A 26,709-nucleotide genomic window follows, 5' to 3' on the forward strand; every position below is an offset into this window, starting at 1 on the left:
AATTAGAGTGTATCAACCTATTATGAAACTTGATGGTAAGAACATTATCTGTGTTTGTATAATTGTGTGTAGGTTTTTACGATAGTTCAATTTTTAGCAAGTTATTTGCATATATAATATAGCGTACATAAATTAAAAACCAATTAATGATATTATTAATGCATTTAAATAATAAAACGTGTTTAGAGAAAAAATATTACAAATAAGTAATTACTACCTATTTTATTAAAATTACTAATTAGTAACAATTAATTTGTAAGGATATGCCAATTTTTATATTCAAGATATATGTTTGATAAATAAACGATAAAAGTCTAAATGTAATTTGTTGCTGATATTTAACAACTAGCTTAGCCATGTGTTGTCGTGTTGATGTATTATGTTTATTACTTTGTTTTTTCATTAGTCGTAGACCATAGTAATTTCATAAGTACGACAACATGGTCAACACGTGCTTAATGTAAATACGTCAACTTATATACTATACAAGATAGTTTTTAGAATTTCTTTCTATTGGGATCGTCTCATGAAAATAAAACTAATATTTTTTATGATTTAACCATTTTACAAGACACCTTTTTTTACAAGACACAAATGAATAACAATAGCCTATTTCATTTGTAGTTTGATTGACTCACCACTGTGCTTTCTGTATCTCGCCCGGTGCCTGGACATTGTATAAGAAGTTTGTCGTGACATTTTTTATGTACAGCAGTTTGACAAGCTAAAAAAAAGTTACTTGAATCAATAAAATATACTTAATCAAATACATTATTTTACAGCTATAGACAATTTATTAACTCTATATAGACATAAAGTTAAACTATCATGATTATATACTATATGTCTGTATATTATACAATGTATAAATATTTGTGCTTACATTGACATTGATATCCTTGTTTTCCAAAACCCCTATAACATATTAAAATGACAAATGATCAATTTCTTAAAGGAAGATTTGTATTCAGTTTTATATTTTGCATACTATCTATACAGGTATAAAAGTAAATCTTAGTTTCCGTTTCTTACCATAGAAAATCTTTGCAAAATGCACAGAATGTCGGCTGTCTGAAAAATTTAGCTAAAAACTTATGCCCTTTTACGATGTGTACTTTTTGGTGTTTAATCGCACCACGTCTTTTAGTAATCGCGTGGCCTCTAGCTATATCAACTCGTTGTTGTACTATAAAAACACAAAAAAAATGTATACAAGTATTTTTTAAATATATTAAAATACATAGGTTCTAAAGTAATGAATAGTTTCAAAAACTATTATAGTTATTTCTAATTATCTTATATTTGCATGGTTAAATATCATACATCAATTGTTAATTCGATATTCATTTGAAATATTTTTTAAGAAAACTGATGAACTAATAATTTTAATTATATTATAATACTACAATAAGTTCATATTATACTCCCGTGTAAATATTCATTTTTGGATAAATTATTTACCTAATAATAAGCTTGAAATATTTTTATATAATGTTATTCACCAAATACATAGGCAATAATTGTTATAAACCAGATTTTCACGTGAATACCAAATATGAAATAATATAAAATGAAACATAAATAGGTAAGTTTTTAAAATTCAAGATAATGTGTTATTGTTTAATGTTTATTATTAAATTATAACTTATTTTATTCAATAAATACTTGTGACCATTACATTTACTGCTGTCTGTTATATTGCACACGACGTGCACAATGTTTATTGTTGCAACCAGTCTTGCATAAAGCAATGTAACACAGTATATTAATTATACTCCGACTCACAAGAGAACGGGCGCAATTGAATTGGCTCCCCAATACAAGTATGTAGTCAATACTTTCCCTGAATGAGTATCGTTGAATTGGTTTCCAAGTTTTTACTGTTGAATTGGCTCTCTCCCTTTTTTTTCAAAAATGTATTGGTTACCAAAATGTTTCAATTTAAAGTTGACGACTTTACGTTATGCCCTAGAGTAGTCAGTCACACTCAAGATAACCAGATAGGTTTAATATGATTCTTAATTTTTAAATTTTTAAAATAACATGGTTAAAATCCATATATTTTCCATCGTTACATTTAGAGTTATATATCTATTTTTTTATTTACACAAAATTATTTAATAAATAATTATAGTACAAAAATCTCATTAGAATGGGAGAAAATAAAATTATAACACAGGCAATTATTAAGCCGAACGCGTCGTATAATACTCGTATATTACAATATGATGTCCAAACGATGATACGATGACCTCGTTACCCAATACTTTTAAATTTGTAATACATCTTCGTTTAGTACATTTATATTGTCGTTATCCATTTTGGAGGAGTTTTTGAAATCTATACGTTTTTTATTTAATTAATAATATTTGTTTTCCCTTTTCGCTTTGCATTTTTTCTACCAATTTCTTTTTACGCACTCACGCGAACAAAGAATTTACTAATAAACTTGTGTAATGAATAATCGCAGTTGTGGTCATCAAATATTAACAACAAAATAAAATAAAAGTAGTGTATAGAAATCAATGATTATCTATATGACTATATTGAAGTAGATTACGACGATTAGTACGATAAGATTAAATTTGATAAATATATATTATAGTATATCCAAAGCCCACATTAACTAGCTAGTTAATTTTTTAATCAACTTATGAACTTAACTAGTCTAATTGACAGCTAATAATATATTATAACTTAACTTTTTTCAGATTATTAAAAAATAATCCATCTAGTTAAAAAAATTTGAAATTTTTCGTTTTTATGGTTATTTATACGTAAATATTAATACTAAAATAAAAACAATCCAATACTATAATTATTATAACACAAACATTTCTGTTATTTTTCTTGATAAAATAATTTTGTAAATAGATACTAAATAGGTATAGGTACTTTAGTAGATACAGGCGTAATATTATATTATGACCTTAAATTGCTATTTGATATAAATACATTAATATTTGTTAAATTATTAATTGGGATGCGTTGGTATAGGTAGTTCAAATATTTAATAATCATGTAAATTGTAAAGTAAAATAGGTACATACTACATACACTGTACATTACGTTTGAAATTCAATAAAATTGTGTATTATAATTTAGGAAATTAGAAAGAACTTAGTCACTCTTTAAGAGATTCACCATCCACGTAGGTACTAATTAAAAAAAAGTAGATTAACTTTTTTTAATCTGAGTTAAGTTAATATATTTTCCATACTAACTTTTAACTTATCGATCTTGTGTCCTCCTAACTTAACTTGAGTTAATTATTTTCATCAATTTGCCCACCTTTGAGTATATCCAGCGTTAAACTACACTTGTCACATACTCAAATGAGTGCAAATTATTTCCAATGACGTCGTAACTCGTAAAAGTAAAAGCATATAATATGAGAACTCCCAGTTAAATAATAATATCTCACAGTTTTGGGTGCCAATTCAACGGTTGACTTCATATTTACCCAAAATTGGGAGCCAATTTAATGGTTGCCAAGAGAACGACCAGTTTTCGAGCATGTAGAGTGTAGAATGACCAGTGACCACTAACGAACCCTAATAAAGAAACTTAATTATAATATGTTGTGTCAATTAAAATTGTAATATCTATTTGAAATTCTGATTGTACTAACTTTTCTACTCGTAAAATTAATTAATAATTGTTTTAACTGTTTTAACCGCATATATAAGTTATTATAATACTAATGTCTATAACATAGTGGATTGGCTATAGGTTTTGGCGTAATTCCTTTAGGCTTTAGTCTATAAAATATTAAAATCGAGCCAATAAACAAATCCAGACATCCAGTAAAGTATTGGTAAACACAAAAATATAGAATTTAGTTATACCTATAAAGTCTAAATACCATTAAATAGTAAATTACAATTTACAACGATAAACATTTATTTTTAATGTAGATAAGGCATATTAAAACCAATATTTGAATTTTGAATAAATATTTACTTTAATACATATACAGAAATCACTTTTTATTTTATATACCTAGTACACTATAGTAGGTACCTACTGCACTTTCGTTGAAACTAACGAACCGGAGAAATAAAATCTTTGTTTAATAAAAAATATATTAAGTTGCACTCAATATTCATTGTATACTTACAGCTATCTGCTAAATCTCCATCAGCTAAATTGTAACTAGTAGGAGGTAACCCTTGTGGAATTTTACTTCGACCTCTGCTCTATAAATTAATCAAAACATAATCATAATTAAAATAGTTATATAGATGCATTGTTAAATGACTAAATTGTATAGGTACTATATAAAATCTACGTAAAATAATGGTCTAATACTCTAATTAGTTATTACTTATTATATTATTTGGTGCATTGGCAGTGTCACGGTGATTTCATTTGTTTACCGCTCTATTCGGTTATAGTATTTGTTTTATTTTTTACAGAATCTATCATGAAAAAACAGAACTTGACTATTAAAATAAGTACCCAATAATTCTCTTTATAGACTTATAGACTATAGTGCGCAACCGCAGTGGCGTAGCGAATCATGTTTTTCAGATGCAATTGCTTTTGGTTTCTAGGGGGTGGTAGTGGGCCATAACCTCATAAAGCCCACATACACGGTCAACTTTATTTTGGGTGCTACCCCACCACCTATTTGAGCATATGAGTATCGTATACATTAGTTGGAGTAGGGTGGGGTAGGTCATAAATAATTTGTTCGCTTCCATATGATTTAAAGTTCGCTACGACACTGCGCAACCGCAGCAGTGGGATACCGGGATGGTGTACCGGAATGGTATACTGCCCTGCTACCAAGAATTGCAGTAACTTCAAATTGTGAAAAGTGAGGTTATATAATATTCTTATTAATTGAACTATCCTGCGTCTTTTTTTACTAAGGTAAAGTGCAGTAAAAACCACTATAAACTCCTTGAAAATCGATTATTGTTTCAAAGAAATTCTGGAATTCAAGTAAAATACTAAGCAAAAGTGCAGTAAAGCCATATACTAAGAACAAAATCAGCAAGTCCAAGGATTTACTGCATTATTTCTTAGGAATCGGATTTCTAGAAGTTTTACATGCTCTTACTGTATATTGCCTTAGTAATATTGTGTGTTCAAATGGCTTCTTTGCTGTAACTCCACTAACCTATGTTATAACAATATTTTATTAATCTACCTTTATATCTTGATACAAGTCAGTATCTAATCACTACTTTTGTTGTTATTAATGTTAATGTTATTATTATTTACATAAATCAGAAAATAAAGAAATTATGTTTTAAAATGTTGTATAAATAACTTGAACATCTATTAAAAATGATTTATAGAAAAAATCATTAAAAAGTTAACTTCTGGGTCAAAAATTAAAAAAAAAACCTTTAAACATAATTTCCCAACATTTCACTTTTTGGAGTTACTGCAATTCTTGGTAGCAGGGCAGTATACCGGGATGGTGTACCGGAATGGTATACCGGGATGGGATACCGGAATGTTTAACTATTATGATACGATCGAGACGGAAAAACAAACGTGAAAATTACTTGTTTGCGGGATAAAAAAAATGATTAATATCGCAATACGAATTTTTCTAAAAAGGAATGGGACAAATGACGATCGGTCAAAATTTCTTTTTTTCCATCTCATAAACCTGAATTTTCACGACGCTCGGGCCAAATTTCGGATGTCATCGCGCAAACGAGTGGGATATAAAATATTATAATCTGCTCGTCTACTGCGGTAGCGGTAACTAAGACTATTAAAGGCCGATGTGCGCCCATATTATACTGCAGAACATTATAGGCAACAATCATAATAATTCATAATATTATTATAAATTATAATTGATAATATTTTATATAGTAAGCGGAACTGGGGGGCGGTGCAGCGGGCGGCGTCCGTCGTTATTCGCGAACCGTAAGAAACGCGCGCGCATTTCAAACCTCTTGAAGGTAGGTCCCTTCAGAGCCGTTTCTCGTTAATAATAACATGACGCGTTCGACGGCGGCAGCGGCACCGCCACTGCATTATTATTGTGTTGTAACATACGTAGGAGCGGTGCCGAACAGTGGCGAAGTGGGCGCGGCAGTATATCCGTCCGTTCGTCTTCGTTCTATTTTCGTCCGCCGGCTCATCCGAGGATCGTCCGAACTCCGAATATTTTCATCGGCGGTGTGCGCGCCGCGTCGTCATATTATTATTATTATTATTATTATTATAATATATTAATATCATATTAATTTTTCACGAGAAATAATATAAGGTATAACCAACATTAGAATAAAATATGTGTCAAACGATAGGTCCACCCGCCGTGACCTGCAGAGCCGCAAAAACTACAGTGGCAATGTCCTGGTAAAAAACTTCCTTAATGCGAGCTTGGGGCCTCATGCCACCACAACAATTTGATGCTTTGATCTAACTGTCGTGTGAAAATTTAATTTAAATATTTTTTTTTATTTTTTTTTTTACAGTAATCTGCAGTTTTATGATTATTAGCATATAGAACCGAGAAAGGAAATATATTTTAAGTGTTTTTTTACATGTGTCTTAAAATTCAGTCTCTCAAAATACATACACCCTTTACACCAATGCTAAAGCAGCCACATAGCAGCTATCTATGTCTGAGTATCTAGACATATAGAATCCTAGTGGCGACACTGGATTTGTCGGCAGCGGTGTTTCACAGAATTTTCTTTATACATCATAAAATAATAGGTAACTATAGTGTTGCGGGTTCGGGGTTATACAACTTATACCATTATGGTAACCAAAATAAAACATGAATTTGTGGTAGTGTATCTCGATACTATAGTATAACTCAACTATAATAGGCCTTAAGTTAAATGTTGTCATTGTAACGCCAGTCTATATATATACATAATATAATATGTACGAATTTACTTCTAAAAACAATGACGCGAAACAAACGGTCTGCTTCGAACTTCCCGAAATAGTAGAAATTGAAAACCACTTATGGACTTCATTACACAAGCATCATGCTTCTCCCCCACCCCCTCGTATTCTGACATATTATATAAAAATATGATTATTTATCATTGTTGTCGTTAAGGGTTAATACATTATTACATTAGATCTGATGACTGATGTATTACCTCGGAACGGTGGTTGCTGCGGGACCGGTTGTCCGACGTCTGCCGTTTTTGTGAGTTGTTGCTACAACTCCTCTTCCTGTTGCCGGTGAACATCATCGTGATGTCAGCGTGTTGTATTCTCATTCTGCGACTACCGACGGTGCTCCGGCCCTCATCAGCTGCGGACCAACGTCGTGCCCGCCCGGCGTCTATACTTTATATTTTAGCGCGCGCGGCCGACCACCTGCGCCGCGTAATATACACACCTATATCGTATCTAATCTACCTCAAGTACCTTCTGTCTACCTATAATAATATTTTATAATAATGTAATTAATTACGATACAAAAAGCGATATTAAAAAAAAATTGCGATTATTACTTGACGGTATGTATTACCGCCGACGATATACGCGATAAGATTGATATGAGTAGCGCGTGCCCAAGTCGATGAGACCGCGTCTGTTTGTAGGTCACGATTTAAAATCTATGGCTGATTATTTTCGGTCCGTAATGCCAATGGGGTGGGTGGATGGATGTGGAAGGGAGCAGCAGATTTTTTATTTTAATATGCGATTATTATTACGCCGACGACAGTGGATTTTTATAACTAGCAAGCTGTGAATAATATTACTATACTATACTATATTCTATTATGTAGTAGGTACCTACGTCCTTTTGCTGGCCGATTATTATAATGTTAATTATTATTGTTGTTGTTGTTGTTGTTGTGGTTGTACATCATGCGCTGTACATTATTATACAATAGGACTATTATAATATTATTACGAAAAATAAGACACGCGTACACAACGACGGCGACGGCGACGACGACAGTCGTCCGGTGGTCGGTCGCGCGCGTTTTAAAAATAGAAATTCTCGGATGAACCGCGGTCGCATCATGACTGGAGTGCGCGCCGGCCGAATTTCGCGCCCGTTGTTTTGACTGCGACACCGATGGTTGAATCGCCGGCCCCTCCCCTGTCCCTTTGACGCCCCCACCTTACGGTGTTACCCGATGGAAGACATGCATGATGCATGCCGGCGGAAGCTTGCAGCCACGGTAGATTATAGTCTATAATTTACCGTGCTTGCAGCGTTAGGTACTCGCGTATACACTACACATCCACGCGTGACCCCTTTTTTCACGATATCGTTTCAAATAATCAAGTGCAAAGCATAATAATATTATATTGTTGATATATTCATTATATTGTATTATTATACATATTGTACAAGTATTATATTAATAATTAATAAAACAATATATTGTGTGACTTATAATACTCACGTTTGAATTGTATCGATCATAACGGACGCGTCGGGTAAATGCGTAATGTTCGTAGCATATCGCATACTATGCAGGTTTTCAGGTTTATATTATATTATACAAATGATATTGGCTTTTTTCAAGCTTTTTTTACAGCAACAATATAAAATAATACAGAAACAACAATTTTTTTTTAATAACCTGCAGGATTCTTGGCATTTCTGAAATATAAAAACTATTACATTTTATAAATGTTTTAAAAAAAACATTACAAATACAGTTGTATACCGAAATATTTTAATATGATACATTACGTTATAAGTTATTATATTTAGTACTTACATGTGAATATGTGATGTAAATATATTATAATCTATGTTTTTGTTATATTTTTTGAAACAGGTTTGTCTCTTTCAGGAGTTCCAGCAGGATCGATAATTTTCGTTTATTATCTTTTTTGTAAAACGAGTTAGTCTATTTTTTATGCTTTTGTTTTATAGTATAGGTTTTATTTTTAGTAAAATATTTCGTATGGGTTGAAATCTCCTTGGTTGTTTTCGAAAAGATGTTTGAATTGTAATGTAATCAATGTTGAAATCTTTGTTATCACCGAAGATTTTTCCGCAGGACTGAGATTAGTATAATTGTATCAATGTTTTCTATACATTTTTTGAAAGAGCTATACAGAAATGATTTTGGGTTTTTTTGTTTCTTGTATTTTCTTTGTTTGGTTTTTTAATATGTTACATTGTGAGGGTTTGTCAATGACTATAATGACTATAGGAGAGTTTGGTATTGATGGGGAAAGGAAATTGAAAGATTCAGAAAGATACCTTTTGGTGTAGGAAGTTGGCTCCAAATCCATATAAGATGTTAGGTCTTCCTCATTTGAGGAGATTATTAAATTTGGTACTTTTGATTTGGTTTTATATGTATTGCCTGGGTTATTTTCTTTTGTGACAGTATGTGTTGCAGTTATATTGTTATCTTCACCTTATTCGGTAATTTAGAGGCAATGTGGCCTTGATTTTTATATATGAAACATGTTAATGAATCGTACGATATAAATACTCCATAATTTGTGTCATCATAGTTAATTAGAATTGAACTATTTGAACTAGGGAGTTTTTCTACGTCATCATGGTTTATGAAAGTTTGGTGACGAAAGCTTAAAATGTGGGTGAAGTCAGCATCTTGTATACCTGCACTTAAGAATGATACGTTGCTACTCAAAACTATATTGAGTTTATTGAATTAATTTAGTATGGCTTCGTGAGGTACCTATGTTGTGATAGACGGCGGTTTTTTTCTGGGGGGGAGGGGGTTAAATATATTTATGATACAAATTACAAGTTAATAGTTAAACTAAACGTCATTTTTATTTTGTTTCAAATTGGTATTAGTTATAAATAGTTGCAATAGTTTTATATTAGACTAGGGTTGACGGTATTGAAATTTGAAACCGGTATTGCGGTATTATATTCGGTACCGGTATGAAACGGTATACCGCAATACCGGTATATACTGAAAAACCATGGTACCGGAAAACTGAAAAACACTGAAATGATATTATGCTGGGAGGGAGTAAACAATTTTTAAAAAACATTATATTACGGTATGTACCGGTATTACGGTATACCGTTGCAGCGGTATTTGTGTTCGACAATGTGATGAGCGCGATTATGACTGATGAACGATAATATATTATAGTCGTTAGTACTGTACTCGTATATAGCTGGTAATGCGTTGAATTCCAGCTGATGATGGGTAAGATAATAATGAATGGGTTGATCGTTATGAAACCAAACAGATATCTATAAATCTATTTATCTATGAACAGTATAGGTATAAGGTAGGTTGTAGGTACAGGTACACATACCCCAGTACACTAGGTACTTAAAATAAATAAGACTTGACAATAATTAGAATATTTATAAATTAAAATGTATCTAATATAATATTAATGCATTATAATTTATAAGGTTTATATCCTAGGGCCTAGAATTATAGAACTTTCAATTTAACAGCGTTATAGATTTTTTTAAAGAAAATTAAACGTACAAAATAGTTGGTCTGGATATTCAAGACCCAACGGCTACATCACACCCACCCCAATTATGATTCTATGATCTATATGATGTGGACAGTTTTGCTACCTATTAACAAAAGCGATTAATATCCAGAGAAAATGATCCACATGAAAACATTACATGGAAGAATATCAAAATAAAATATGAATCACAACACCCATTACCATTTTGAGCTACTATCCATTCTTAAATGAACCATAAAACACACTCACACCAATATTATAGTATATAAACAGTAACGTATGTACCTACTAGATTATGTACCTATTTCATTAAATCAAGTTCATTAAGACATAGTAAACCGTTTTGAAACTATGTATTTTATTGGATACCTAACTCCTGTTAAAATAATAAATATTAAATAGTCATATACCTAATTTTTAGTCGCCAATTGTCATACATGTATTACAGCTGTGTAGATTGGTTACATCTGACATATTAATATATTATATTATTTTATCTGTGAATATTTGTACACCTTACATTTATAATATAAAATAAATTTACAATTACTAATGGAATACTTTTCCAGTATTTCTGAAGAAGTTATTTTATAATTTTTTTTATAACAACATTTCTGTCAATATAAATTACCTAATATTGATATGTCTGTTTTACACTGTTGCTCCATACATGCTTTAAGAGGATATTGCATCTGCAAGCATTGTTTCTGTCTTACAAACTCATAACATAACAAATTGTACGTTCTGAATAATCCATTTAACTCTATTATGTTTAATATCAGAGTGAATATTATTAACAATTCATATTTTCAAATTTTCAAGAATGTATATTAACAGATTATTGTATAATATGACAATATTTACTCTAATATTAAACATAACAGATTTCAATTAACTATTCAGAACATACATTTTTACAATGTTATGCGTTTATGAGATGGAGACAACACATGCGGGTCTCTTAATGACTTAGCCAGGTTTTAAGAAGGCACATAAACAAGAAGCTTCTTCAAACTTAGCATATCTCATTGAAATTTTTTAAAGCAATTTGCAACAATTTATAAATATTTAGAAACATGCGTTCCTTACAAATATTTTGTTTTATGTAAAATTATCTCTCATCTTCTTGAATAATGAACAAATGTTGAATAATTTTTACTAAATTAATTTTAATATGTTGACATTAATTCAAAAGATCCCTCCTCAATCGTCACTTTCAATTCCTTATATTATAAAAGAGTAAATACTTTATGTTAATAAGATTTAATGTGTTTAAAGGTATAATGTATATACTTTAAATTGAATATAAAATCTCATTCTTAGATCACTAATCAGTCAAGTTAATTAAACAAGATTTTTCTCGTAGGGGATTAAAAATGAATTTCAATATTTTACTTTAATTTCTTAGGGCCATTCATACTATGTTAAAGTTAACGGATGTTTAACCGGCAAAATGTTGCCAGTAATAAAACCTATTATCAGCTGGTTAGTGTTAACTGACACTTAACTAGACAATGTAAGAATGGTTAGATTCAATTGACAATTATTTCTCCAGTCATACCTATATATAGGATTTTAATTGGGTTAGGACATAGTTGTGCCAGGTACATAATTTTTTTTTTAATGATATTAATTAATAATTATTAATAGCTTTAGCGACAATATCCATATCTAATTACATACATAATGTTCTGTTTGATAATAGACAGGCAAAACATAATGTCAAATTTAAAGTTTAAACATTACTTCATAATTTGACATCTAGGCGACTAGTGCTCTATATAAAATGTATTTCAATCAATAAATGTCAAATATTTTGTACAAAATCTATGTTTAAACTTGATTGTGCACTTGTAAAATACATTTTAACCGCATTAAACAATGTAACAACTGATTAATAATTCTAATTAATTGGAATTTGAGCAAATAAAACAGAAAATAAATAAAATCATAAAAGTCATAAACAATACTTTTAGTGTATTTTTCTCTGGTATACGAAATTGATGATTACTTATAAATGAATTATTCTTAAATATAAATACAACATATTATATTTTGTGGAAAAAACTGAAATATATTTTTTTACCATAAATATAGTTTATATTGATATTTATGATAAAAAATATTATTATCAGCATATTAGACAAGTGTACCCTCTAATGAATCTTCATCTTTGCTGGTAGTTGGATTTCTTTTTCTATCTGCTTCTTTATGTCTTTCTACACGCGTCAGTAATACATTTATAAATTCATCAATACTTTTTGCAGGTCCAAGAACAAGAAATACTTTAATTGAATCTTCTTCAAATGCAGTGAGTCTAACGCTTTTTTCACTAACTTTTTCAACTTTCATGTCTGCCCAAATCTAAAAAAATATTTAATGAAAATAAATAATCATAATAGCTAACAATTTTAGTCAATTAAAAATACTACCTTAGTGTTCAAAATAACTTTAAGGTTTCCATTGCTTCGCATAACAACTCTTGATGACTGCCCTCCGTCCATATCATTTACACGTAATTGTCCACGTCCTTTTTCCACCCAGTTGGATTTAGCATTATCATACACATATAGTTTACATATATTTAGCTGGAATACGTTTACATCATTTTCCTCTCCAGTCATACAATCAACTTCTTCATATTTTCGTTTAGTTGCACGTGATTCTTCATATTCTTTAGCAGCTTCTACCAATCTTCTTTTAGATTCTTCTACAGTTTCATCTAGTCTGCCATTCTAAAAAATAAAAATATAATAGTATAATTTGTATACAATTATAAATACTTATATAATAATACTTCGTCAGGTTCATCATTTTTAAGATTGCCAAATGAAGGGGAAATAACATTTGAAGATGATGAAACTTCAGCTTCTTGAGTATCGTTAGGTTTTTTATCATCTTCTGAAGTTGAATCAGCTTCTTTATTTAATTCTACACGTTCATGAAGATTTTGACCAAATATAAATCCACTAGCTAATGAAATTTCATCAGGTTTTTGTGTGCGATTTTTGGTAATAACAGCACCAAATACAGCTGGCGGTGATGGAATAGGCACCTCTTTTTTAGGCTGTGCTTCTTCTGTTTCTGTATCATTTTGATTGGAAGAACTTGAAGATTTTTCTACATTTTATAAAATAACAACATATTCTAAAATTATTTTTTCAATACACTCAAAATATCTTAACAATCTATTCAACAGTCATTTGAATTCTGTTATTTTGGTAAAACATCTTATATTATATTATAAGGGAAGCAACAAAAAATTCTACAAACATCTACAACTCTAGATTAATGTAGATAATGTTCTAAATTTGATAGAAAATTAATTATTTTTAATATTGACCTAGTACCAACCGGGTAAAATTTTTATTATTTACCTTAAAAAAGTAAATTTCCTATACCACTTATTATATTATGTTTATGCATCTATATGATATGGACTTATGGAAAAATAATAACTAATAAGTTATTTTGAAGCCATTTAAAGATTAGTTCAGGAAGTATAATATTATGAAACCCAACAACAATTATTGACCAAATCCATAATTTAAAAAATAAACTATAAAGACCAACTTACGTGTGGATGTGGATGTGTTTAAACTTAATCTAGATGGGTTTAAACAGAACGACTTAGATGTAGGTCTCGGAGTATCTGGTTTCCTTTGACCTATCTCAAAAGCAAATGATGATGAAGATGGTAATAATGATGGGCGTAAAAACATTGGACTGCTTGTCTGGCTATCTACAAAATAGTAAAAATAACAATTATATAAATATTAAAAATATTAAAAATCATACAAATCAAATTTAATACGATAGATACTACTAAAAAATTAAAAACAATAATTCTTATAAAAATATATTTGAATTTAAATATGCATAAATTTAATTAAAAAGTAATTATAAGTCAATTATTTATAAAAATTGCAACCTCATATAAATATACATATAGCTTAGGTAGTTATATTGCTTAAAAGTAGGTAATGTCTATTGAATTAAGTGTTACATTGTTCATGGTAATTATGGAAGAAGCAAAGTTTAACATCAATGAAAATTAACACTGTAGTATAGGCAATAATGCAAGGGGAGATTAATATATCTACGAACAAATCTTAATTATAGAGCATGTTTATGTACTAGGGGAATATTATAAGTATGGATGGGATGAGGAAAAATAAAATAATAAAATTAGTGTGTCAAACTAAATTAGCATTAAATAAAAAGGTATTATTACTACAAGAAATGTTAGCCCACATGTCAGAATAATCTTCCAAAAACATATGTAGGGGGTATAATGCTTTATAGCAGTTAAACATAAGAAAGAATACCAATGAGAAAAAAATAGAAGCTTTTGAAATGTAACGAGCCACTGGTGCTACAGAAGAATGTTCAAGATAAGTTGGGCTGATATATGGAGACTAACAAAAAAATATTGAAAACAATATCTGGGTCTTTTCTATGGTAAAATAGGAAATGAATGGGTGTTTTAAATGTAAAAAATAAAAATTATAGGGAACGGCCGTGATTAGAATATAAGAGACGAATAATGATTGTGATTTATCTATGATGATAAGTTATTTATCTACTTAATGTCCAATGGATCATACAATCATAGGTGCCAAATAGGTGCTATATTAAACAAAAGTAAAAATATTTTCGTTGCATAATTTATATTATTTACCAGATTTGTGTTGATATCTTGGTATTGATGAAGAAGGCTTAACCACTCTTTCTGGTGTATCATGATCATTTGTTAACAGATTTTCTGAAATATTTACAATTTAAATAATTATTAATTATGAACTTTTTACACAGCTTTAAGCCTCAAGTGTAAATAAAATTACAACAGGTAGGTACAAACTAATAAAACATTTAATAAAATATATTAAATATCAATCAATAAATTTAATATTATTATATTACTATTATTAATTTAAATAATTGTTAAACATAAAATATATTTTCCTATTTAAAAATAATTATGTATTCAGACACTAGTACAATTTTATGCAATTTAGAATATATCTTAACAATTACAATAATAAGTACCTATATTTATTATATAGTACATTGAGTATGTACATTAAATACTATAATTCAATAATTCTAATCGCTAGTGTCTAGTAGAACGAAATCAAATGGCTGTTTATATTGTAATTTCAACTGTTTATTAGGTAATATAATTTTTAAATTTTTAAGTCCATATTTTATACTTACTAAAGTGACTAATGCAAACTAAATCTCCTCTTTTATATTGTTCTTAAACATAATTAATAACTATCAAATAATTTTTTTTTTTTAGATTTTAAATAACTAGGTAGCATAAATCACTCATCACAAATGTAATATATTTAGTTTCTCTAGACTATCTGAATATTATGTCATAAAACAAACATGTCATATTATATTATTTAAAGAATACCTAAGCTTAGTGAACAAATAAAAATCATTGTAAGCTAATAAATATTTATTATTTGGTACCTTTATTCAAAATAATTGAAGAACTGATACACTATCTAAAAAATAGAATTGTGCCATTAAAAAGTTACATCATGTTTATATCTTGTAATATTTTATTAAAAACTAACTGGAAAAGGTATAGTTAGACCATGAAAATAGGACTTTTAAAAAAATTAATACGTTTATATAATTGAGTAAACCAAAAATATTTTGAAAAAATACTAGGTAAAATAAATCATGTAAGCTACCTAACCATCATTTTTAAAAATATATAATTATATAAGTCTTCATTATTTTTATTTGACAAAATTAATATACTCAGTAGGTAGGTGCCATCATAAAATGTATATATTATAATAATTAATCAATAATTTTAGGTACATTCGATAAAACAGATTTACAATAGGTAACTGTCACTCATTTCATAATACATAAAAGTGATAAATTTGTTTAATTTTTAAATTATTTGGAGTAGTCACTTACCTTTAACTTCTACTTGTTCAGTCATGTTTTTGTAAGCTTACCAATTATAAAATATATCGGGAATCTCCAGAATAAATTGTTATTTACCTACAATTTATAAAGATAAAAAAAACAAACTATACAATAGGAACATAATTTTAGAATTCTAGATATTTTTTAATAATTTGACTAATTGAAGGAAATTTAAAGTAAGGATAATACAATTTTAATTAAAAAACAGAAAACCCACTACACGAACATGAGTACAACAAATTATTTCATATTTGTATTATGAAAGTTTTATCAAAGCACAAGTGTGACCTATGGTTCTCGACAAAAACGTTAAAGAACAGCTGATAAACAAAATGTAACAGTAAGTACATTGGCCATTGATGTTCGATTAAAATCGCGTTATATCCATGATTATTCTATCAGAAATACAATTCATATTATTCTTTACTTTGTCCGATTATCCCCGACTAAATCAATAACACTTTGGTAAAGCAAAAAAAATATGTTCAAGACTTGGGAAGACGCTTGAAAGCGAACGGCGGACTTGCTCGACATGCACTATTATATTATCATAGAACACTATACCTCGAGTCAGAGACGCTAAAAAAAACCCGGAATTGATGATCGACGACAAAAACAGTGCCACCATATTCGGAACAACAAACTATATACATTACTTTTGTAAAAAACAACAAAGGACAATCCTAGCCACCGATGATCATAATTCATAGCACAGAATAGATGATAATATATTCATAATTCATGCAGATCATAGACCTATAATAAACTCTTAACTCCCTAGTAGTTAATACTGCAAAATATGTGCAATAATCCCGTTATGTGGTTATTGTGAGAAGGATCATAGGGATTCGTGAATTTTCCTCAGGCCGACAAATACATTAAATATCCGATCAGTAATATTTCTTAAAAATCACAGGTCATATTATATTAAACATGTCGGCATATAAATTGTCGCGGTCTTTTTGCGTTGGCAGCTGCTGTGCAAGTCACGAGAATAAAACGTCGGTCGGTTGGTCACACTCAACAGCCGGTCTCCTGGCCCCTTCCACTTCTCCGGTGATTACCACCCTATTGCACCACTTGCGAACAGCGGACATAACGCCGCCCCTTTGCCGCCGACTGATTGAAAACGACGGCTGACGAGCACTACCGCACTGCTAAATTCTCATTTCTGTGAAACCGCGTTGAAGTATAGCTGGTGTGTTCCTTGACGTGATTGTTCTGGCGCTTCTAGAACGTTCCCGAGTCTTCATTACATTTTTCAACCCGTACGACATATTCCGGCCGATCTTGACGGTTCTCAGGTTGTCTTAATAAGGTGAGCTTTACGAAATCGATTAAAAACATACATTATTACATAAAAACACGTTTAGATTTTTACTTGAACGTTTTTGTGTTAGCTGGATAAGCCATTGGTAGAATAAAATTGGTTTCATCGCTACCGAAATGTATACCCGAATCTAGTGGAAAACTATCATTAATTATTATACTGTTGTTTCATGCAGATGGACTTTTGAATACGCTCCATTAATAAATTACGTACGCTTCCTCTCGTACCGGTCTCCATGCCGGGGCACGGGAAGACCGCACGTTCGCACCACGTTCCTCTTCTCTCCTCTCCTCTTTATCAGATACCATACAAATTGTACTCAGAAAAGAATATTGCGCAATCTTTCTTAAGCGTTTGAACTGTGGTCTATAAGAAATTCATATTTTTATTAGGTATGTTTTGACTGAAATGTTATAATCTTAATTTTTAATGAATTGAGGTTAGGATTTTATGTTTGCTTATATAGACGCCTTGTTAACTTCGATGTTCTTAATTTGTACCTAATTGTTGTCAGCTCTCTTTGAATAAATTAAATGGAGTCGTTTGAATGAATATTTTTTGTAAAACAATTAATCTATAGTTATTACCTAATTCACTCAATTTCTGTTTTGTAATAAACAGTAGGTAATCGTATTAGTTATTCAATTTGGCATAATAATTACAAACTGTTATCAATAGGTACATTCATAACTTAATTCACATTTTTACTTGTTACTTTACATTTAGAAATACTCGTGACGTTTCATACATGTCGTGTCCTCATTTAATTACCTTGTCAATTTTTTAGTAAAGTACTTATATTAGTTCTAAAATAAACTATTTAGTATCCTGGGTTTATAATTTTCATTCTTAGACATTTATTTCTATAATTTAGAGGAAGTAATACGAACACATTAGACACTTGATACTTGCATTACTTGTTAGTCAACTAGGTACTTATAATATTAAAATAACTGAAATTCATCTTATCTTATCATCATCGTCTCTTATTAAAAACCTAAAAATATGATTCAAGTTCATACAACACTGTTTAATACGTTTATTTGTATATAATAAATATTAAGGTGTATGCATCTATATTTTATATTTTTGTTATCAAATTTGAATTAAGTAAGTATTTACCTACATGAAAAATACAATTAATTTTATAATGTTTTTTACATTCTCTGTTTTAAATTGGTGCCTATCTTATTTTTGTCTGAACTATTTTATCATTGCAATAATATTAAATTAACTTATGACACTTATAATAATTCTTATTATATTAATTTTTCTAATTAAAGTATTGTACCTATATAGAGTATAGAAATTAAATGAAAAATTAATATAGGTAGGTATATCGTAAATGTTATACAAATTAAAACAGGGTATTAACTATCATTAGAACTTAAATCCTAATACCTATATATTAACGTAACTATTTGGAGGTTGACCTATTGTCTAAGATTAAGATACAATATTTATATAATTTTCTCACCGTTTAGTTATATTTTTTATACCTAGGTATCTTATTAATATTTGTTTAATTAGGTATATACTTAATGACTTAATTACTGATTCGGGTAAGCTACTGCATCTAGAATTTTTTAATTAAGGTTTTACTACTTTTTTTCACCTATCTGCTTTACCTGCATTTCTATTTCCAAGTACCTAGTGATTTATAAGTGATCAATTTTTTTGGTTACTTACAATCAGCTTAAATATTTATTAGCACATTCAAACAAAATCTTAGGTTATTAGCTTTTTGCATTTTTGTTTACATTTACAAACGACCAACTTAGGACATTGGTACGTTTCAGATTATATAAAAACTACAATCAAAAACCATTAGTTGACAACAAATATTTTCATTTTGTTCAACTCAAATCTAATTAAAAGATGGAAGACATGGGCTTAAGTTTTGCTGATCAATCTCTTTCACTCAATTCTGCTGAAGATGCCAAAACTATAGTTTCAGCAATCGAAAAATGTCCGTGCCTGGTTTATCTCAATCTTCAAGGAAACACTTTAGGAATTGATGCTGCTAAAGAAATTGGCAATGCTATTGCTAAACATGGCTCACTTCTTAAGCGTGCATTATGGCAAGATATGTTTACTGGACGACTCAAATCTGAAATTCCAATAGTTCTAGAACATTTGTCAGCTGGTTTATTAACAGCAAATGTACGTTTATCTGAACTCGATTTAAGTGATAATGCTTTTGGACCAATCGGTATGCAAGGATTAGTTAAGCTATTGAATTCGCCTGTGTGTTATGAATTACAAAAATTACGTTTAATGAACAATGGATTAGGAATCAGTGGAGCAAAAATGCTTGCAAAAGCATTGATTGATAATTACCATGCCAGTGTCACAGCTGGTACTCCATTCAACCTTAAAGTACTAATAGCTGGTAGAAACAGATTGGAAAATGAAGGAATCATTGCTTTGTCTCAATTCTTTAGTCTTGTTAAAACCATGGAAGAAATAACAATCCCTCAAAATGGAATTTATTGCAAAGGTATATTAGCATTATCTAAGAGCTTGCTGGAAAATCCAAATTTAAAAGTGTTGGATGTTCAAGATAATTTATTAACTGTTATAGGAGCAGAAGCATTAGCCAATGTTCTGCCAAAATTAAAAAATCTGAAACATTTGAATATTGCAGATTGTTTAATAAAATCCAAAGGTGCTTTAGCAATTGCAGATGCTTTAAATGTTCATGAATCTCTTGAGAATTTGGATGTAAGTTATAATGAAATCAATGGTGAAAGTGGGTTGATTTTAACAAAAGCACTATGTGACAAAGTAAACTTGAAAGGATATAATATTAATGGTAATAGGTTTGGAATAGAAACTATTGACATAATCACAAATACACTAAAAGAATCTAACAAAGACAATACTCTGGGATCATTTAGTGGCGATGAAGGTGAATGTTCTTCTGATGAAGAAAATGAAAATGCTGAAGAAAGTTCAACAGATACTGAGGATGGCGATATTTCTACTTCTTTTGCCGATAAAACTGCTGATTTAATGAAAGATATGAATGTTAGCGAGGTTAATTTAGTAAAAAATTCTACAGATAATGTTGGTTTCGAAATATTAGTTGATCAACTAATGGATATTGCTGGTCGATATCAAAATGCAAATGATAAAGTAACGTTGGATAAGTGTTTTGAGTTGTATAAAGCAGCATATACTAATGCTACCAAAGAATTAAAATTTGTCGACTTAACAAATTTATTATTAGTAAAACATGGCTTAATTAAAAGCGAAGATAAAGAATTCCAACTACGAAAAGATGTTGGTAGATGTTTAGATGTTCTAAAAATAGCTGTTGAAAATAAAAATGTTATTCCCGAACCATCTCAATGTGTATTAAGCTTTATGTTGAAAAAAAAATTTTCAGTTCAATAGTTCGTAATTTCTTTAATAGCATTCAATAATCTAAAATATATTACTTTTTTTTTTATATACATAATTCAGTTTATTTTCAATTTAAGAATTTATTTAGTTTCTTTAGGATATTGAATGTATATTTTATAATTTATTTTTTACATATATTTTGTGTTAAAATATTTTTCATCCTTATTTAGAGGTTTAATGATTTTGAGCAACATTTGTAAATTTTATTGTTAATTATTAATCTCTTAAACTTCATACTACAAACAAAAATATGTATTGATTAGGAAAATATAAGAAATCTAATTTGCTCGGCTTAATGCTAGTTCTCTGGAAGACTTATGTTCTTAAACCTATTTATTTTTCTTAAATTATTTTACTATATATTTTCGATATATTTGTTAATTATAGCTCTTTTTCTTTTGTGTAAAAATTTATGTTTATTAAATTTAGTTAAGGTTTTTTAAGATTTAAGAATAAATAGTAGTGATTAATATGTCTTTTAACTAGTAAATATAATAATGATACATCCAAAGCACTTGTTAACTAATTTTTACTTTAAATAACAAATTGAACTCTTAATTTTCATTACAATTATTAACTTCAATATGAAGAATACATATACCTGGTTGAAAAATTAATTAATTTAATGAACCACTAAATCATGTTAAGTGATTTTTCTTATGCAACTCAGCATTAGTATATTTTATGCATTTTTGTTTTAGGATACAATGTATTAATACATCAAAAACGTAGGTACCTATAAAGCTATAAATATTTAAGGTTCAAAATATTGAAAATAAGAATTTATAATTTAAACAATTGTCAAAGTTTATTATACTTTCACAAACATTTTAACTTTGATTAGGTAATAACTATTAGTATATATACTGTGATATACTTACTCCTAATCGATAACAGAAAAAACGACACTATCTACAAGATCAAGTCACATTGTCTGAAATAATATATATTATAGTTAGGTTGTTTTTAGAAGTAAATATGTAATTAGATGTGATTATTCCCTATTTATTTATCTACAGTTTTATTTAAAAGTATAAAGTCTATACTACTCAATTACTATTACTTAATATACTTCTTATCCAAATATATGATTGAAAAATGTCTTAAGCTATAAATAAATTAAACTAGGTCCTAGTTACATATTCCTATGATGGATAACATTTTGTATATACAATTAAATAATCTTCATTAAGTTCATAACCTTTAATCTAAGTTGACGGAAAACATCAACAGTTTACACTATAATATGTATGAATAGTAACTGTACAATTATTAACAAAATTACACTATACAATTTGGACATGGAAATTGTTAAATAAATCCTTTTATATTTTACTTACTGATGATGCGTGTTGGAATTACCGTTTAAAATATTTAATTTATAAAAAAAAATACAAACTGGTTGCCAGAATTTTTTTATTGATAGTGATTGTATTAACCAAATTATAAATGTTCCTGGGTAACCGATCAGAAATATCAACTGGTTGCTTTATATCTGATTTATAATAAATAGTGTTTTTACTAAACATAACTGATTTAATATATTTTCTTAATGATGATACTGTTGGAATTACCGTTTGAAATTTTCATTTATGATGAAATATCAACTGGCTGCTATATTTATATCTGATTTATATTTGACCATGATTGTAATAAACAAACAATTTTATTTAAGTAACCACTAAATTTATTATTTTTTAAATGATGATATTGTTGGAATTACCGTTTGAAATGTTCATTTATGATGAAATGTCAACTGGCTGCTATATTTATATCTGATTTCTAAAAAATAATGATTGTATTAAACATGTTTAAGACATAACCGATTAATTAAATATTCACAATGATGATACTGTTGGAATTACCGTTTGAAATGTTCATTTATGATGAAATATCAACTGGCTGCTTTATTTATATCTGATTTCTATTTGATCATGCTTGTGGTACACAAATAATTTTACTTAGGTAACCACTAAATTTATTATTTTTTAAATGATGATATTGTTGGAATTACCGTTTGAAATGTTCATTTATGATGAAATATCAACTGGCTGCTATATTTATATCTGATTTCTAAAAAATAATGATTGTATTAAACATGTTTAAGACATAACCGATTAATTAAATATTCACAATGATGATACTGTTGGAATTACCGTTTGAAATGTTCATTTATGATGAAATATCAACTGGCTGCTATATTTATATCTGATTTCTAATGAAAATGATTGTATTAAACATGTATAAGACAATGATTACTTAAATCTTAACAATGATGATCATGTTGGAATTACCGTTTGAAATTTTCATTTATGATGAAATATCAACTGGCTGCTATTTTTTATCTGATGTCAATTTTATTATTATTAAAAATGCTTTGTTTAGTTTGGTTTAATGCCTATTATAAACATTATTTAATGACAATGATGATACTGTTGGAATTACCGTTTGAAATTTTTCATTTATGATGAAATGTCAACTGGCTGCTATTTTTTTCTGACGTCATTTGATTACACTAAAAACAATTAAGTTAGTATGTTCAATTTGAATACAAAATTATGAAATTGTCTGAAAAATACCATTTAAATTTTTTTATTTAAGTATGATCAAATTTTCTATAAAAAATAATATTATGTTCTACATGACTATTTATTAAGACCAAAATTATTCAGGTGTTACAAGTTACTAAACGACTTATACTTAATGTTTCTTTCCCTAGACATTGTTTACTATTTAATATTTATATAATCGTATCCTTGTATTTATTTTATAAAGCATATATGTGACTTTTTAAATTAATATTATTGTTTAACTTGTTATTTTACAGATTACTGTAGAACTTAAATCACATCACAATGTTGAGCGCAGCTAAATATGTTGCACGTCGGGCTACAGAGCAGTCGCTACTTGTTAAACAAGATATAATATCTAAAGCTTTATGTCTTAGCCCATTTCAAACTCGGCAATCATCAACTAAGGGTGTCCAAGGTCATGTTATCGGAATTGATCTTGGCACAACCAATTCTTGTGTGGCTGTTATGGAAGGCAAACAACCCAGAGTAATTGAAAACTCTGAAGGATCAAGAACTACACCTTCAGTTGTGGCTTTCACTAAAGATGGAGAAAGATTAGCTGGTACTCCTGCTAAAAGACAAGCTGTAACTAATACCCAAAATACTTTTTATGCTACTAAAAGGCTAATTGGTCGGCGTTATGATGACCCTGAAATACAAAAGGATTTAAAAAACTTGACGTTTAAAATTGTAAAAGCCACTAATGGAGATGCTTGGGTGCAAGGTTCAGATGGCAAGATGTACTCCCCTAGTCAAATTGGAGCATTTGTCTTAATTAAAATGAAGGAAACAGCTGATTCATTCTTAGGAACAAATGTTAAAAATGCTGTAATTACTGTTCCAGCATATTTCAATGATTCTCAGAGACAAGCTACAAAGGATGCTGGACAAATTGCTGGACTCAATGTCTTGCGTGTTATTAATGAACCTACTGCTGCTGCGTTAGCATATGGCATGGAGAAAGATAGTGATAAACTTATAGCTGTCTATGATTTAGGTGGTGGTACTTTTGATGTTTCTATTTTGGAAATCCAAAAGGGTGTATTTGAGGTCAAATCAACCAATGGAGACACATTGCTCGGCGGTGAAGATTTCGATAATTTATTAGTTAATTATTTAATATCTGAATTCAAAAAAGAGCAAGGTGTTGATTTAAATAAAGATGTTATGGCTTTGCAACGTGTTAAAGAGGCTGCTGAAAAGGCGAAAGTTGAATTATCCTCTTCTCTTCAAACTGATATCAATTTACCATACATAACTGTTGATAGCTCTGGCCCCAAACATTTAAACTTAAAATTGACCAGAGCTAAATTTGAAGGACTGGTTGGTGATTTGATTAAAAGAACGACAGGTCCATGTCAAAAAGCTGTAAAGGATGCTGAAATAAAACTTTCTGATATTTCTGACGTATTGTTGGTTGGGGGAATGACTCGTATGCCTAAGGTGCAGTCTTTGGTTCAAGAAATATTTGGAAAACAGCCTAGTAAAGCAGTAAATCCGGATGAAGCCGTTGCTGTTGGAGCTGCAATTCAAGGTGGTGTGCTGTCTGGAAGTGTAACAGATGTGCTTTTGCTGGATGTCACTCCGTTATCTCTTGGTATTGAAACAATGGGTGGAGTATTCACTAGCCTCATCTCTCGTAATACAACCATTCCAACCAAGAAAAGTCAAGTTTTCTCTACAGCTGCTGACTCTCAGACTCAAGTAGAAATTAAAGTATTCCAAGGAGAGAGAGCAATCGCTGCTGATAATAAGCCCCTCGGCCAGTTTTCATTGGTTGGAATTCCACCTGCACCAAGAGGTGTTCCTCAAATAGAGGTTACATTTGATATTGACGCTAACGGTATAGTTCATGTTTCTGCCCGTGACAAGGGTACTGGTCGTGAACAACAAATATCGATCCAATCTTCTGGTGGTCTAAGTAAGGACGAAATAGAAAATATGGTGAAGAATGCTGAACAATATGCCCAACAAGACCAAGTTAAAAAAGACCGTGTTGAAGCCCTCAATCAAGCTGATTCTATTGTTAATGATACTGAAAGCAAATTAACAGAATACCAAGTACATATACCTGAAGAAGATGCCTCCAATATACGTGAACTAATTAAAGAAGTAAGAGAAAAAATCGCACAAGCACAGGCTAGTGAACAAGATCCTGAAGAATTAAAAGCTAGTACACAAAAATTACAACAAGCCTCGTTGAAAATGTTTGAAGTAGCCTATAAGAAGATGGCTGCCAAACGTGAACAAGAAAATAGTGGCAATCAAAACCAAAGTGGAGATGGTCAGACAACCGAGCAAGAAACTACTAAAAAAGAGCAATAAAAAAGTTTCTAATAATGTAGTTGTCTCCAAATTGTAGTAGTAAAAATTGCTATTTGTTTTTTATTCATAGTATGTAAATAATATTGTATATATTTATATTATAATTATACACATTTTATATATAATAATTGAATATGTTATTATACCAAATATTCACTGACATAGGCTCCTAATGATCACTTTATTTTTAGGACAACTTAAACTTTCTTGGAATTATTGATCAACTAGAGTAAATCCAAAACATTTATTGGAAGTTTGGTCTCACTTATTTGTATATTAGCTTACATAAAATAGTCATAAAATGTATGTTATACTTACCTATGCGCTATTTTGTAATAAAAAGGTTTGTGTTAAAACAGTTAAATGTTTGATGTATGTAGATATTGAAGAAGTTGTCTAATTACCTTTCATCTTCAAAGTATACCTGTTACACTATTTTGGAAAATTTAAATAATATATATACAATTCCTATTACTGTTTTAAATGAAAATGTATTAGCTATTAGGGATGACAATAGTTATAGATATTTTAAGGTACTTATTAGTATGTAATAATAAAATGTATTAGTAAACTCTGATTCATTTTATATAAATAATCAACATTTTCAAATTTTTTCAGTATTTGAGAAACGGCCACACATAATATCATCAGTAGTAAACAAATAATATAAAATAACTTGAGAAACTATAAATTTATTTGTTGTCTATTGGATAAAATTGAGCT

At 29.4% G+C, this 26,709-nt stretch overlaps 4 protein-coding genes across 5 annotated transcripts; 2 read left to right on the forward strand and 2 right to left on the reverse strand.

The window, feature by feature from the left end:
• Positions 1-592: 592 nt before the first annotated feature.
• On the reverse strand, positions 593-8,006 carry LOC100574641 (putative protein kinase C delta type homolog). 2 transcript variants are annotated; one of them, XM_016801067.2, is made up of 6 exons: positions 7,745-8,006; positions 7,095-7,379; positions 4,121-4,199; positions 1,033-1,186; positions 884-915; positions 593-724 (listed from the first exon to the last, which is right to left on the reverse strand). In XM_016801067.2, the coding sequence occupies exons 2-6, from the start codon at positions 7,215-7,217 to the stop codon at positions 615-617; spliced, it is 498 nt and encodes a 165-aa protein (XP_016656556.1). In that variant the 5' UTR covers positions 7,218-7,379; positions 7,745-8,006; the 3' UTR covers positions 593-614. The 2 variants fall into 2 exon arrangements, with proteins under 2 accessions (XP_016656556.1, XP_003241706.1); XM_003241658.4 differs by having other exon boundaries at positions 7,455-8,006.
• A 4,344-nt stretch (positions 8,007-12,350) lies between these two features.
• On the reverse strand, positions 12,351-16,894 carry LOC100165668 (ran-binding protein 3). Its single transcript, XM_008180649.3, has 7 exons — positions 16,778-16,894; positions 16,339-16,425; positions 15,077-15,160; positions 13,973-14,137; positions 13,193-13,515; positions 12,828-13,130; positions 12,351-12,759 (listed from the first exon to the last, which is right to left on the reverse strand). The coding sequence occupies exons 2-7, from the start codon at positions 16,361-16,363 to the stop codon at positions 12,535-12,537; spliced, it is 1,125 nt and encodes a 374-aa protein (XP_008178871.1). The 5' UTR covers positions 16,364-16,425; positions 16,778-16,894; the 3' UTR covers positions 12,351-12,534.
• Positions 16,895-17,518: 624 nt separating this feature from the next.
• LOC100163620 (stress-70 protein, mitochondrial) lies at positions 17,519-26,350 on the forward strand. The gene is made up of 2 exons (XM_001950464.5): positions 17,519-17,668; positions 23,916-26,350. The coding sequence occupies exon 2, from the start codon at positions 23,944-23,946 to the stop codon at positions 25,984-25,986; it is 2,043 nt and encodes a 680-aa protein (XP_001950499.3). The 5' UTR covers positions 17,519-17,668; positions 23,916-23,943; the 3' UTR covers positions 25,987-26,350.
• Positions 17,530-21,599, forward strand: LOC115034099 (ran GTPase-activating protein 1). The gene is made up of 2 exons (XM_029489801.1): positions 17,530-17,668; positions 19,480-21,599. The coding sequence occupies exon 2, from the start codon at positions 19,559-19,561 to the stop codon at positions 21,077-21,079; it is 1,521 nt and encodes a 506-aa protein (XP_029345661.1). The 5' UTR covers positions 17,530-17,668; positions 19,480-19,558; the 3' UTR covers positions 21,080-21,599.
• Positions 26,351-26,709: the final 359 nt, after the last annotated feature.

This window comes from Acyrthosiphon pisum, chromosome A2 (assembly GCF_005508785.2).
Source record: "Acyrthosiphon pisum isolate AL4f chromosome A2, pea_aphid_22Mar2018_4r6ur, whole genome shotgun sequence".
In the NCBI taxonomy this organism is placed as follows: Eukaryota; Metazoa; Arthropoda; class Insecta; order Hemiptera; family Aphididae; genus Acyrthosiphon; species Acyrthosiphon pisum.